This window comes from Colletotrichum tamarilloi, assembly GCF_030869305.1.
Source record: "Colletotrichum tamarilloi strain Tom-12 chromosome Unknown Scaffold_60.1, whole genome shotgun sequence".
Classification (NCBI taxonomy): domain Eukaryota; kingdom Fungi; phylum Ascomycota; class Sordariomycetes; order Glomerellales; family Glomerellaceae; genus Colletotrichum; species Colletotrichum tamarilloi.
The window spans coordinates 102,398-116,835 of NW_026849442.1; the positions used below are offsets into that span (position 1 = coordinate 102,398).

Sequence of the window (14,438 nt, forward strand, 5' to 3'; positions counted from 1 at the left end):
AGCCGACCTTCCCCACGGGCATGAACCGAGCATGCAAGGCGGGTTTCTTGTGGAGTCAGAGCCTCAGGAAGCGGGCAGGGTCATGAGTCGTGAGCTGCTCACTGAGTCTTCCCCACGGGCCAGGTCATCTGATTGAAGAACTCCAGACTTTCACAGAAGACCATGTCGAAACCGGACAAAGAACCTCAGTTTTGAGAGTCACCGATCGGAGTGGATCGGTGTCGCGGCCGTCGGTGGGCCTTCCGATCGGGACCCACACTGATCGGGTACGCTAGTGTCGCCTGTCGGTTGCAGCCGATGGAACTAGTCACGCAGCTTGCTAGCCCGGAATCTGATCTGGCTCTCACCAAGGCGGCAATGGTTACTGTGGCGTGGAAGAGAAGTCATCAATCATTGATGACTTGGGTAAATGGAACATGTGCTGAAGATGATTTAATTGAGGTGTACAATAAAAGGGGTATCTAATGCTCTGGCGACTTGAGCTAAGTAGTTACTAGTACGAAGCAAGCGAACACTTCCAACGTGAAGCTATCCTCGGCAAGTGCGAAGCTCGCGAAGAGCCATTGTTCGAGTAGAGATTGGTGGTGAAGCCTTCTGAAGTTGTCGAATACTAAGGCATCTCAGACGATAGCAAAACATGCGTTGAATATGGCATGCATCACGGATCGGATGTCAACCCGGACCTTCTCAGCATCCTGCCTAGCCTGTACCTCTTCTAGAACTTGGGCAGTGATCTTCGCATTGCCGGCAACGCTCTCCATACGCAGGATCTGGGTCTTGATCCATATCCTCTCCTGGGGGTCCTGCTCTTCCGACCCTAGCATCAGTAAAGGCCACAGCATGTTGACCGGTAATGAGTTATCTGCGTCCAGTGAATCAACTAGTAGTCGAGCTAGGCGTCGAATCTGATTGAGAGCATCGCTGGCTTCTTTAGTAAGGGGAAAGGTTTTGTATGCCACTCTATGTAGGTGGACTTTACTTGCGTGATAGTTGGCAAGATATGTTCGAAATGCACGTGTGATAACGAACGCTAGGTGCGGCGAAACGTGAGGCTCCGTCAACTTCCCCGCCACGGCATAGTCCATGAGCGGGGGCCGCTGCTCGTACAAGGTCCGCAGATCCGCTGCGATGGCGGCCCCGATGTTCATGACCTCCGTCTCGTCCTCGACGGTGCCACGTGACCTATGCCAAGGGTCGATCTTTGATATCCGACCCATGAAGCTCTGAACCTTTTGGAAGAAGACAATGCCGGGCTGGTATAGAACTTGGAATAGGACATCCTCAATGTCACCATCTCCAAAGTCCTCCCTGGTTGAGTCTGCGCCTCCTCCATCAAAACTAGCTGGTGACGCTTCGACTAAGAGCAGCTCGTCATCTTTGGAAAGGAGCAAGCCCTGTCCACCAGCGGAAACGGCACGGGCATCGAGTAGGCGCATCCACTGCAGGAATTGCTTCTCGATAGCGGCAAAACTGCTCTTCTCGCCTTGCTGGAACAGTCCATAGGCCCGCTTAAGGAACGAGTCTGCAGCCTTGATCTGACCTCGGAGGATGTCGACATAACTGAGGAAGAAGAGCGTTGCGAGAAGGTGCTCCCTGCGTGAGCTCGGATTGTCGGTCGCGGGCGACGACTCGTCGCCACAGATAGCCACTTCCGACACGGCTTTCTGATAATGATCTTCCGGACTGGCTAGCCAGGAGCCTTCGCGACGTGATAGCATCAGGTTCGAGAAGGCGAGTACCGACCACTTGACCATTTGCGACGCACCCGCCATGTCGACGACAACCTGTCGAACGGCGAGCCACTTCTTCTGCGTCTCGACTTCAGCAAGGATGGGAGGGACAACGACGCGGCTGAAGTAGTCCATGAGTCTGTCATCCTCAGTCGGGACCTGTAATGCCATGGCCTGCTCTGACTGACTACTAGCATCAGGGATTGGTGATGGGTCTGGCAGCTCATCCATAGCAGTCCGATCTGGGAAGGCGAGATTCGGCGGGCTACTCATGAGCGGCGGTTGCCGGCTTCCAAGAGGTTGACCTGCAAACTGGTTCCTCTTTGGCTAAGCAGTTAGCGTGACGAGTCCATGGGATGGAATTGGGATCGGGTTTGGGGATGTCTTACGAGAACTTGCCCATCAAGGCTCATCTGCTGACCAGGTTCTGGGTTGACCTGCTGCCAGGCATCGCCAGCATCCCACAAGAAGTTGGCATAGTCGAATATCTCATCAACGGCCTGCATGGGCTGGAACACCGACGCCGCCGGCGAAACGGAGGCATCGGTAGCATGGGACGGGATAGCCGGACTACGACCAGACCCGGAGGACCCTGCGGCTGCTAACATTGCGTGGGCGGCGAAGCTGCTCGACTGCGGCCGCCACTTGCACTCTAGATTCAGGCGCTCGCAATGACTGCACCGAGGCCGACTCTCATCACATTTGACTTTGCGGCGTCTGTGGGTCGAACATTAGCAAGATGATCATCCATCGGCACGGAGTGTTGCCGGTGATGTCGGGTCGTTGGCTGGACCTCCTCGACAGTACCACGTCGGGAGGTTGCCCGACGACCGACCATGGGCTGCCGGATCGGAGTCTCAAGGTACCAAGTGTGAAATAAAACTTACTTGCAAGTCAAACAACCTTCCCTGGACCTAACTGATCTCCTCGCTGGTCGGGAGTAACTTGGCAGAGCCGACGTCCCACTATTCTCCTGCATGCTGGCGGTTGCGATCGCGTGCGGGCTCTTTGGCAATGGCGGACATCCTCCCCTTTTGGCCCCCTTCGAGTCTTTTCCTCTACTGCCGCTGACTGTCACTCGCACTGCCTTGTCTGCCTGCCTGTAATGGTCTGGTGTGGCCGCTGCTGCACTGGGTTGGAGTGTGGATGAGCGCGCAACGTTTTGTCCAAAGCTGGGGGAATGGAGCGCGGGGATATTTCCCCCCCTTTCAACTCCACGATGTGGGGGGGTTGCGGAGGGGGTTAAATTCCTCCCCTAAAAATTTTCTGCGCTGTTGCCGGCTGACTCGTACGCTTAAATGTCCTGCGCTGTGCGGTGGCCTTTGGAGTTAGTTCCTAGACCGATGTTAGTAATGGCAACTTGAACAACGGTGGAGATTCTAGCGCGCTTTTCGGAGGCCAAAGTATGAACGTAGATACCGGGCCTTTGAGGATTGATGCATCGCTACAAGCCACAATTGGAATTCGTGACGAATTCGTGATCCCTTGAGTCTACTCTCATGCCGTCAACAGAGGGCGAACTGAATTGTCAATTTGGAACTTTAGTTACGATACGCGTCTTGTATGAGTTCATCTTCGTCTTGGGTTAAATGCCCTAATTGATGGAATCGAGACAGAAGTTGAACTTGAAAAGGAGTTGAGCTCTCATGCTCAGTGATTGTAGCACAGTCACCACGTTGACAACGAAATAGGCACACTGCAGACCAAAGTAACGGCGAGACTACCAGTGCCTCACACTATGATTGCTAGTATCTGGAGATGCTCGAAGTCTAGTTTTCGAGCTTTTGTCCCCTCGCGGAAGTTGGCCGAAAGAGTGTGACAGCCAGAATGGGGTTGACTGTGTAGCGCCATGCGCCACCACCAAAATGCGTCAGCCACCTTAAATTTAACGCGACTGAACTTATCCGGAGAGTCAACGATAAATGTGATATTCATCCTACTTTGAAGACTTGAAAGTCTGATCTCAGCGCCAATCTCGTTTCGATCTCTTCATTCAATGGTGCTCACATAGAAGTCCATTTTTGGGGTCCGAGATATGGGTGAAGTTGATCCTTTCATGTTCAGCCCGTGGACTCACTCAGGAGTCCGTACGCTCAAAGTGGGCTCAAACCAACGACTTATAGCCACCCTGATAAGTGCATTCTCATCTACTAAAACGCCAGAATTTATTTGAAGACTGCACGTGTAAATAACGTAAGTTAGTTCAAGGAATGGATTTGGGGCCATTTGTGTAAGTCTCAAATCATAACATTGTCATTTCCAAAATCCCTCGGGAGACAAGTTTTCTGATTATGGTACTGCGACGCCGCTTTAAGAGATCATGATGCGTAAAAGACCCCATCTTGAGTGTTTTTTTCTCGGCTTGAATTAAAAGCTCGATGTGGGCTATTCGACCGACGGAAAAGCACCCCCGTGACCGGTGAAGATTCCGCGCCAAGTCGTGCAGTCCTCCATCACTAGCTTCCCAGACCCCAGGCCGGGGGTGGCTGAGCACAGCTAAAAATGTGGAATTGTATGATATCTAGCAGTTTGGAAGGTATAACCGATGTTCAAAGGTAGACGATGCCACGTATCAAGTGCAGCGGTGGTGAAATGATTCGGCGCCAGCGACTGAAATTCTGGAGATGCCCTTCAATGCGGAAAGTCTCTTTGCATGCACCGTAACATCACATGAGCCCTGCTGGGGATTTATTCATGGGTAGATAGACATGAAAGCTGTGGATATTGGGAGCCCGAAGAGCATCTCCGCCGCAGAAACAGCCCTGCATGCCAACGAGATCTGAGGCAACGTGGCGCATACGAGATAGACAGGAGCCAAGCCAGAACCAAGAAGCCATTATCAGTTTTGGGCTGTTCCGCCGAGGTTTTCGGGGGTAATGAGAGGTTCCTGATGGAGCCGCTTCGTGACAGCGCAGCGGCTCGCGTGGTCTCGGAACTCAAACTTGACTACCGATGAGGAGGTTGGGGGCAGATCCAGACCCGCGCCGGGTACAGATGAACTGCCAGACAGGGGAATCACCCCGGTCCCGTCATGGCTTGTCACCCACACCTTGATCCAACTCCAGAGAAGAAATGCCATTTTGCACCTTCCGATTCTTTGGGACCTGAGGTTGCTCTCGGTTTTCATACGTCGGGTTCCAGATCATTATATCAACATGGATGCACATTCGACTTACTGCGTCCGATTCTCCCCGTTTATTTTCGTCTCGGCATTCCTTTTCAACTAGCGTATTGCTCAGCTGGGCTTTTCATTTTTCTTCCTTTCATATGAAACCTTATCTCGTGTGGGACTTTTCGCGAAGTCATATCCCCTTTTTGAGTTGAAACCAGACACGTAAAAGTGAGTGAATGTTTGGTTCGCTAACACTGAAAGAGGGAAATTCGTACAAAAGGTCATCGAAATCCGTGACGTTCAACTTCGATCATCAAGAATCGGGGTCTAAATATGACAGAAGTGCGATTTGTTAAAACCAGGGCCACCGAGTAGTATTGCAATCCATCGTGCCTCTTTCTGATGTCTTTGTTGGATTCAGGATCTTGGATGGTGTTACCCCTCATCCTCGTGTGGTTCATGCATATAGTAAGTGGGCTGTGTAAGTGAATGTAACGGAGGAAACGACCTTGGCACACTTACGTTTGGTAACGATAAATGGCGACAAAAGCTCTGATTTTGATTGAGAGATATCAAAGTCAGCCAAATGACATGAAGAGACATGTTCGTTTTGTGCTTTCTCTTACCCCCTCTTTGCAGCCTTTCTTGGCTACTCCACACATCTGCTGACGCCAAGTGTTTGCTGCCCAGTCTGTCCAATTGTGCAGGGGCAAGATGCGATCACATTCATCACTGCTAAATGGTTGGTTGCACCCTGAGGATGAAGTTCTTTTGTTGCCCCCTCCACAAACCCGACTCTTCGTTACGGGTCCAGGGCAAGTTTTAACGACTGCCACCCAGTTTTTCCCCATGGGGGTGTCGCGGGGTAAACACCGCCGATCCTCGACCGTTCCACGAAGCTGTTCCAAACACGGGCTTTCCATTCGATGGAAGGCAGTTCAAGCTTATTGTAGGGTGGAACGTCATGGCGGCCTAGATAAAGCTTGCCTCCCCGCTTTGTCTCCACGATGAACTGGTCTGCCGGGTCCTATCTCTATCTCACACAATTCCCAGGTTGTTCCTCTATCCCTCCGCAGTGTTGTGATACGGTCTCTCCATCTTGGTCTTACTCTTTCCGTCAGGCTCTTGAATCTGAAAGCCCAATATGGGCTTCTTCAGCACCCACGCGTCCGGGACGCTTGATCCCCCAGAGGTGCGAAACTGGCGCATTCACTTGATCGCCCTCGTCGCGAGCATGTCAGCTTTGGCTAGTACGTGGTTCTCTCATGTTTCTGGATCAACTTTTGCCTCTCTCTAGATGAAGGGGCACTTGACATACACCACGTCTTCGAGAGTTTAGTGTGACATTTCTGGGTGCACCGCACCATGTCAATCCGTGTCAGTCAGCGAGCAGGGAGGTCTCTGGTTGACCGCAGTTCGTTAGTATGACCTCCTTAAAGATCACTTGCTAACTCACTCGCTCAGTGGGCTACGATACCGCAGTCATTGGAGGAACAATGGCACTGGACTCATTCCGGCGTGATTTTCACCTGGACGAGGTTAGTTCGACAACCCGCGATACCATCCAGGGCAACATCGTCTCGACATTTCAGGTATGATTATTGACAAGAACTATAAATGGATTTTCTCATGACTGAATGGATGTTCTAGGCTGGTTGCTTCTTTGGTGCCCTATTCACGTTCCCCATCGCCGAGAAACTCGGTCGCAGGAAGACAGTCATGCTCGCCGGAACCGTCTTTCTCATCGGTGGCACTCTTATGACTGCGGCCAGCGGAAACCTGAACTTAATCTACGCAGGCCGTGCCATTGCTGGTTTGGGAATCGGGGCATCATCGTTGACTGTCCCCGTTTACATCGCCGAGACGGCCCCGCCTTCGATCCGTGGTCGACTGGTCGGCATCTTCGAAATCGCCTCTCAGGGAGGTGGTATGCTGGGCTTCTGGATCAATGTAAGTACATCCATCGTGATGTCCTCAGACTATTGAGTCGAAGATCTGACGTGAAGATCCTAGTATGCTACTGACAGGACGATTGATGTCAACTCAAGGGCCCAGTGGATCGTACCCCTCGGGATTCAGCTAGTGCCGGGCTTGGGACTTGCGCTAGGCATGATCTGGTGCCCAGAGTCTCCCCGTTGGCTCGCTCGTGGAGACCATTTTGACTCTGCAGAAAGAATTTTGACCCAGATCCGAGGTCTGCCAGCAGATCACGAGTACATTCGCCGTGAGATGAACGATATACGCACTCAGGTCGAACAGCGTACATCTCAACGCATGACAAAGAAGCAAATGTTCCAAAATCTTTTCCAAAAGGGTATTCGAAACCGCATGGGCTTGGGCATGGCACTCATGTTCCTTCAGAGTTTCACTGGTGCGTAGGATATCTATGACCCCTTTTCTCAACTACGATGTCTAATTCAGACCTAGGAGTGAATATCATCACATACTACGCGCCCAGAATTTTTGAAAGTCTTGGAATAACTGGGACATCCACGAAGCTTTTTTCTACTGGTTTCTACGGTATCGCAAAGACCTTTGGAATGTTCCTCTTCACCTTCTGGGTTGCTGAGAGAGTCGGTCGACGAAAGGGACTGTTGTGGGGATCTGCACTTGGCTGCATTCCGATGTGGTACATTGGAGGATATGTCATGGTAAGATTCCTTGCTACCTGTTCTGTATCAAGACAAGAAATTGAAGCAAGACGACTCATTTCACTTCCGTATTGACACTGTGTGTAGAAAGCAGACCCTGCTACAGCTGCCGCTGCAGGCCAAGTCACCCGAGACGGCTGGGGCTATCTCGCCATGGCTTGTGTCTACATTAACGGAGTAAGCTGCCTTTGCATTGGGATGTGCCTGATCTGTAGCCACAGCACTGAACTATTACCATAGGTCATCATCTGCGCAACGTGGCAAGGAATCACTTGGCTTTACGCTTCTGAAGTGCAGACACTGGAAATCAGAATGCTGGCCGTCTCCATCACAACCGCCACAACCTGGCTCGGAAGCTTCATCATCGCTCGCTCCACACCGTACATGATCTCTGACCTAGGATATGGCGCATACTTCTTCTTTAGCAGTATCTTGATGCTCATGGGTATTTGGGCATTCTTCTTTGTGCCAGAGACTAAGGGTATGTTGACTTATTCGTCATCTGGAAGCTTATAGATTGCTAATCAAGATATGATCAGGCCTGACTCTTGAGGACATGGACGCTCTTTTCATGCAACCTACCCACAAGACAGTGTGGGCTCAGATGAGAGGCAGGGCAGTGGTAGCCCCTGGCCGAGCCAGGTCTCCCTCCATCACCGACGAGAAATACGAGGCAAATATCGAGGCTGCCCAGATTGAAGAGCGTACCAAGTCATGAAACTAGTGGTTGCCTTTCTGCGGCCCGATAGTCGGAGATGAGACTCTCAGTGCGTTTCTGTCACCCCTATTCATCTCGAAACCTGTAAGTAGTCCTAAGTAGGGAGCACCACATATTCCGAAAAGGGATATTGGGAGCAGTGGGTGAAAGCAGGTGGATATAGGACCGGCCTGCTATCCTTGGAATCTGTGGCACACATTATATCGTGGGAACAAAGACTATTATGCGCCGTATGCGGCCTTGAGTTCTTACTGCTTGGTGATTCGCTTCTTCCTCGCTCAGAGGTGAGACTGGTCTCTCTCTCAACATGGTAGACCACTGTTACATTTGCTCCAACAGCAAATTCTTATGATCCTAGTAAAGCAATCGTGATATCTGTTACCTGGTGGACAAAAGCCATCTGCGCTATTACCCAATCCATCAGCACACTATACTAATGTAGCCAAATACTACAAAACAATGAGGTTTGGGCCCCTCATAAAAACCTGTGACTAAGTATCTGACTCGAGCGTAGGCCAAGGTTGAGTTATTCGTGCATAGACTGTACCATCTAATTTGAGTCTTGAGACGCACAAGCGCTTTTGACTCCACGGTGTTACATAAGGTAGCCTTCACCATACGCGTTCTCAACTTTCTACATCGGTAGTCCGTGTGAAAGCCCCTTTTGGTATCAGGACCCTCCCCCATATCCAGGCCCTTAGGACTTTTTTTGGTGTTGTATTGAATCTACTCATGAACTCTCGCATTTGAAGTGTCGCTTAGACCGTACCGTCAACATCGCCATCTAGGTCATCCTTGCTCAGGGACAGCTCGGGTATACGCCAGCAGCATCGTCGTCGGGAAGCTCGAGAAGGACTTTTTGCGTTAACAGACAGGAGAACGCCTCATCCAGAATCCACATGACGATAATCCGTCCATCTGGGCCAGTCTGGTCCGACGTATTGTGGCAACGGGGGCAACAAGGGCGACCATACAAATTCGGCAAGAGAAATCTGGAGAGAAGGCTGTGCATGAGCAAGTAGTCTAAGATCCTACTTAGGCATTTGCATGGTTTCCCAAGAGACCACCTGTGATGATGGATTCAGATATTATCCATCGAGCGATAGGTGCACTGGCGTTGAGATATGTGTACGTACTCATATCAGGGGTAATAGCGAATCACACGATGGCCCATTTCTGTTTTCGCTCTGATCTCATAGTAGAAAACCAACCAAAAAGCACCTGAGAACAACTGGAGAATATGTACATTGACACCATCCAGCACTCGTTGCTACCAGCATGGTTGACACCTTTTCTCTGGTGCACAACTTGTTGAAGGGACCACTCTACTCCCATTGCGTGTTCCGAGGATGCTTAGCGGTGGAAAGTTTATCCTGGCGAGTGCATCGGCCCGCGTAATTACGAGCCGGGCCGGTGGGCGAGCACCAAAAAGGTGCTGGAGCCGCGTCGTGCCCAAGTTCAATCTCGGAGATAGTGAATTCGATGGTCGGGGCGCTTCGGCAGGGACAAGCTTAAACATCAAGGTTCGAACGCCAAAGGGCAGCGTTCCAATTGGCCCAACAACTTTTCATCTCGTGAGGTATCAAGATACGACGTACAGCTGTCGACATCCAAAGGACGTCCAATACTCGTCTCCTTCACCGATGGCTGTCTGTGACTACGTATCCGTAGACCATCTGGTGATCAGGTTATCTTTGAGCACATTCTCGCTTTCGATGCATGTTCCCACAAGTTCGATTGGCACAGTATGCAATTTACCTGTTTCACCTTCACTGCCCGCTCCAGGGTATCGATTCAGGGTCCAAAAGTACCCACCCACGCTGTCAACGCAAGCTTTCATCCCCCCGGCTGCTTGCTAGCGCCCAGTGACGTTCTAGAATTGGGGTTAGCAGGGGTTCGAGCAAGGCAATTTGTGATTGCGCATGCAGGAAAAGGAGAGTAAAGCTGGCATGCAGCCCGTTGGCTGAAGAGGCTGAAGAAAATGGGAAATCAGATGGGAAATTTTGCCGATCTTGGCTCCAGTTGTTGGTTCAACCATTGAGAATTATCATCTCTGGAAGCTCCTTGCTTGCGCTTTGGTGGTATTACGCGACACTTGAAGTGAGAAATGCGCGACACTGGTGAAAAGTCCCGCACTAACAGGACTCACTGAGCTGAGAATGTCTGACCGCCTTTTGTTGTGTATTGAATGAAAATACCTATTGGGAATACCCGTCAATTGAGTTTATACATCAATGAGACTTTCATTGGGAAACAGACTTTCGTATGCTATGCAACCACGGTCTCTCGAGTCTCTGTCAAGGTGTCGCAAATGGCTGTTTTCAGAGTGCCCTTGCACATGCTTTTTTTTGTTTTTGGGGTCGCAGGTGGCAAGGAACAAAAAACCCCAATTGACGGAGGCTCTATCGAAACTCGGTCCAATGAGAAGCTCCAAAGGACGGAGCCCGTAGCTCTCTTCGGAAAGTCTCCAGTGGAAAGGGGAATGAGGAGACGTGAGGAGACAATAACAAGAACGAGCGCAATTGAAAGGGGACTGAAAGAGGAGGATGACATAAACCATGGGGCCCCCAAGGTATTGGCAACAGAATTGAAGAAATATACGGCGCTCGCATGATGTTGCCGCCGCTTACGCAGCCTCCAGCACTATTTCACAACGAGATGGGCTGTTTTTTCCATTGCGGTTAGTCAGTGACCTCTGGAGACGCTGCCGGTTTCCCAGAGCAAGCGAAACAGAAACGCGACATGGGTTGAAGAGATTGGGTACCCGTAATAAAGCACTGGTCACCTCCTTTAACGGCATCGTGTCTTCCCACTTTTTTGTTATTTTTTGGATTCCCCTTCCCCGTTTTGAAGCCCCTAAAAAAATCCCTTTCCTCCAGCTTCAAATGGGTTGAGTAGACGAGGGGAAATTCCATTGTTTGACCGACAGTCTCTCCTCTCCCTCTTTTCCGTTTCCGCTTCTCTCAATTGCATTTACTCCTTCTCATCGCGTGTGCGGGGTCTTGGCATCGAGGTTTTTTGAGATTTGGGATTCGAGATTTTTTTCCTTCCAGAACCCACATGCAATGAGTAATCTCATCGTCGCCCCAGACCTTACGGTTCACGATACTATCGTTCTGCAGAACCTTATCGACGACATTGAACGCTACAACGATAAGCATCTCGCTCCCACCGACGGCGACGAGGGGTATGCCAGTCAGGAATCCTTGGGTGAGAAGTCAAAGGATGATGAACGTGAGCTAGCCTTTTCTTTTCCTTTTCTGCCCTCCCAGGTTTCACTTTTATTCTCACTTTCACTTTCACTCTCACCCTCATTCTCACTCACCTGCATGTTCCCACTCACTATATGAGCATCTCAATTGACCCGGAAATCTAGCCTGCCGCGGAGTTTCAAATCAGAGAGACGCCAAGGACATCCGCAAGCTGAAAGGTCTCAACGACGCAACAAGTCAAGACTTTGAGCCATCCGTCTTCTCATCATTCGACCTGCGCGATCTCCCCCACAAGCTCCCAGCCGTCATCTATCAAAATGTCGTCGTCCCCTACGTCGCCTGGGGGCGCAAAATCGTCCGCCACGAGACCGACGTCATCATGCTCACACACCTAATCCTCTACTTCACCCTCTCAGTACCGAGCGCCATCATGCTCTTCCGCAACTTCAACTACATCCACGGCGTCGCGCACATGCTCATGCAGTTCTGGTTCACCGGCACCTACACCCTCATGATGCACCAGCACATCCACATGAACGGCATCCTCTCAAAGAACTGGGCCGTCCTGCGCTTCTTCGACGCCGCGTTCCCCTACATCACCGACCCCCTCATGGGCCATACCTGGAACACGTACTTTTACCACCACGTGAAGCACCACCACGTCGAGGGCAACGGGCCCCACGATCTGTCGTCCACCATCCGCTACCAGCGTGACGATATCTTCCACTTCCTGCACTACGTCGGACGCTTCATCTTCCTGGTCTGGTTTGACTTGCCGCGGTACTTCTTCCGCAAGGGCCAGACGAAGAACGGCCTCAAGACGGGATTCTGGGAGCTCGGCAACTACGCCTTCCTGTACACCCTGTACTGCCTCCACAGCAAGGCAACGACCTTCGTCTTCCTCGGGCCCCTCGCGCTCATGAGATTGGGTTTGATGGTCGGCAACTGGGGCCAACACGCCTTTGTCGATGCCGACGAGCCGGATTCGGACTTCCGCTCCAGCATCACCCTGATTGATGTGCCGGTAAGCATTCGCCAAGGGGACCTCCCCTCCACAGACCCCACATTGCCAAGGATGAAGATCGTTTTGACCACTGACCACCTCATCAGAGCAACCGATACTGCTACAACGACGGCTACCACACGTCGCACCATCTCAACCCCCGCCGTCACTGGCGTGACCACCCCACGTCCTTTTTGCAGCAGAAGAAGACATATATTCGCGAAAAGGCGCTCGTGTTCCACAATATCGACTATCTCATGGTGACGGTCAAGCTGCTTCAGAAGGACTACCTGCACCTGGCAAAGTGCCTAGTGCCGGTTGGTGAGCAGATTGGCATGACGATTGAGGAGCGGGCGACGATGCTGCGGAGACATACGAGGAAGTTTGAGGAGGATGAGATTCGCGAAAAGTTCCGGGACTATTTCAAGACGAAATAAGAGGTCTGCTCCTTATTGTCCTCATGGCACCGGCATTTCCGACACGTGGGAGAAGTCGAAGGTCTCTAGAGGAGGAGCGTAATTCTTCCCGGTGTGGCTCTTACATGAGCATGTCAGCATTACTTCCATTTCATTGCATACATGGCGCAAGCGAATTCTGAATAAAGCAAGAGAAAAAACTGGGATCATTAGACGATAGACAAAAACAGGCCTTGAGGGGCCGAGAATAGATTTGAGAGACACCTCAGCTCTGCTGAGGCTTTTGAGCCATCCATACTTACGCCATAACTCGATATATTGTAGCATCGCCGAGATCGTTTCGACGATACCCAGTTTGTGTGGGCTACCACGGTTCAGCCAGTTCCTTGATGGGGACGAATGATCGATGATATGATGCATTAGACAAGAAAATACCTTCTCAGGATCCTCAGAGCAAGACATCGGCAATTTCCCACAGCGGCAAAAGAAATGCTCTTAATTTCCCTAGAGACAGCTGTCTCGGGCGAGGCTCAACAGTCAATCTTTAACGATGCGGGTGGTCCCGTGCGCATTCCCACTGGACCCTGCTGAGATTGGTGACATGCGGGGATAAGGTGAAGTAGAATAAGGTAAGGTGGTGGTATTTGACATTATTGTCGTAAGACATGGGGGGGTATTACATGGTATCTCGTGTGGTATATGAACAGCATTTCCTGGCCCTTTTCATCAACGTTAGCATGAACCTATCATGAGGCACGTCCATACTAGTGAGCCAGCCATCAACAATGTCAACATGCCCCTGCTCGGGGCCCCGTTCTGTGTCGGCGATGGCGCCGCAAGGCTGGTACTATCCCCGGGACTCGACACCTTCTCCCCCGTGGACGCGACGACAACCTCCCCTGTGGGATACTGCACGTTATACACTGGTGCATCTTTCAGCTCTACCGGCATTCCGAGCGAGTGCTTGCACGTGGGCTGGTTCGCCGCAGGCCAATCCAGCTCGCACTCCTCGTCGTATCCCCATGCGCAGACCGAATCCAGTGTATTGTACAGCCCAAAATTCTTAGCCACCCAGCTGTCCGGCTGGTCGAGGCAGCTGGCGAGGAAGTTCATGCTGTTGGACGCGCTGAGCGGCAGCTTCTTGTTTTTGATCTTGAGGAGCTCCTTGCAGTCGTCCGCCGGCAGCTCCTTGTATGTCATGGCCAGCGGCCCGCCTGCGACAGGCGCCTTCTTGGCGGATTTACCCGTGTACAGGTAGTTCCAGGCATCGTAGCTGACGTCGTAGGCGCCCTGGGACTGGTCAATTCGGAGGAGTTTCACGGTGCGCTTGCCGTCGGAGGAGCCGTCGTCGTAGGTGAGGGAGATGCAGAGGTTGGTGCAGTCTACGGAGCCGGGCCAGTAGGCGACGCGATCGGTATTGATCTTGCAGCCGAGGACGCCTACTGAGGAGGAGTAGCTATCGTGGGGCGTTGCCCAGACGGTGCCGTCAGCGACGACATGGTTCGGCGAAGATGCGATCAGCAGAAGGAATAGTTGCGACAGCGATGAAAGAGCGGTGCTACGCATTGTTAAAGAGAGTGGGTAGGGAGGGGTCCC

At 51.6% G+C, this 14,438-nt stretch overlaps 5 protein-coding genes across 5 annotated transcripts; 3 read left to right on the plus strand and 2 right to left on the minus strand.

Annotated features, from left to right (window-relative positions):
- Positions 1-620: 620 nt before the first annotated feature.
- On the minus strand, positions 621-2,338 carry CTAM01_11314 (uncharacterized protein; the record flags this gene model as incomplete). Its single annotated transcript, XM_060527325.1, has 2 exons — positions 621-2,057; positions 2,120-2,338. 2 exons carry the CDS (start codon positions 2,336-2,338, stop codon positions 621-623), a joined length of 1,656 nt encoding a protein of 551 aa, XP_060378030.1.
- Positions 2,339-5,986: 3,648 nt separating this feature from the next.
- On the plus strand, positions 5,987-8,211 carry CTAM01_11315 (uncharacterized protein; the record flags this gene model as incomplete). Its single annotated transcript, XM_060527326.1, has 8 exons — positions 5,987-6,092; positions 6,307-6,434; positions 6,493-6,792; positions 6,856-7,213; positions 7,270-7,493; positions 7,581-7,670; positions 7,734-7,974; positions 8,033-8,211. The coding sequence occupies 8 exons, from the start codon at positions 5,987-5,989 to the stop codon at positions 8,209-8,211; spliced, it is 1,626 nt and encodes a 541-aa protein (XP_060378031.1).
- A 1,349-nt stretch (positions 8,212-9,560) lies between these two features.
- CTAM01_11316 (uncharacterized protein) lies at positions 9,561-10,178 on the plus strand (the record flags this gene model as incomplete). The annotated part of the gene is made up of 2 exons (XM_060527327.1): positions 9,561-10,010; positions 10,140-10,178. The coding sequence occupies 2 exons, from the start codon at positions 9,561-9,563 to the stop codon at positions 10,176-10,178; spliced, it is 489 nt and encodes a 162-aa protein (XP_060378032.1).
- A 1,098-nt stretch (positions 10,179-11,276) lies between these two features.
- CTAM01_11317 (fatty acid desaturase) lies at positions 11,277-12,863 on the plus strand (the record flags this gene model as incomplete). The annotated part of the gene is made up of 3 exons (XM_060527328.1): positions 11,277-11,445; positions 11,588-12,447; positions 12,534-12,863. The coding sequence occupies 3 exons, from the start codon at positions 11,277-11,279 to the stop codon at positions 12,861-12,863; spliced, it is 1,359 nt and encodes a 452-aa protein (XP_060378033.1).
- A 711-nt stretch (positions 12,864-13,574) lies between these two features.
- On the minus strand, positions 13,575-14,408 carry CTAM01_11318 (uncharacterized protein; the record flags this gene model as incomplete). The annotated part of the gene is made up of 1 exon (XM_060527329.1): positions 13,575-14,408. One exon carries the CDS (start codon positions 14,406-14,408, stop codon positions 13,575-13,577), a length of 834 nt encoding a protein of 277 aa, XP_060378034.1.
- Between the last annotated feature and the right edge of the window lie 30 nt (positions 14,409-14,438).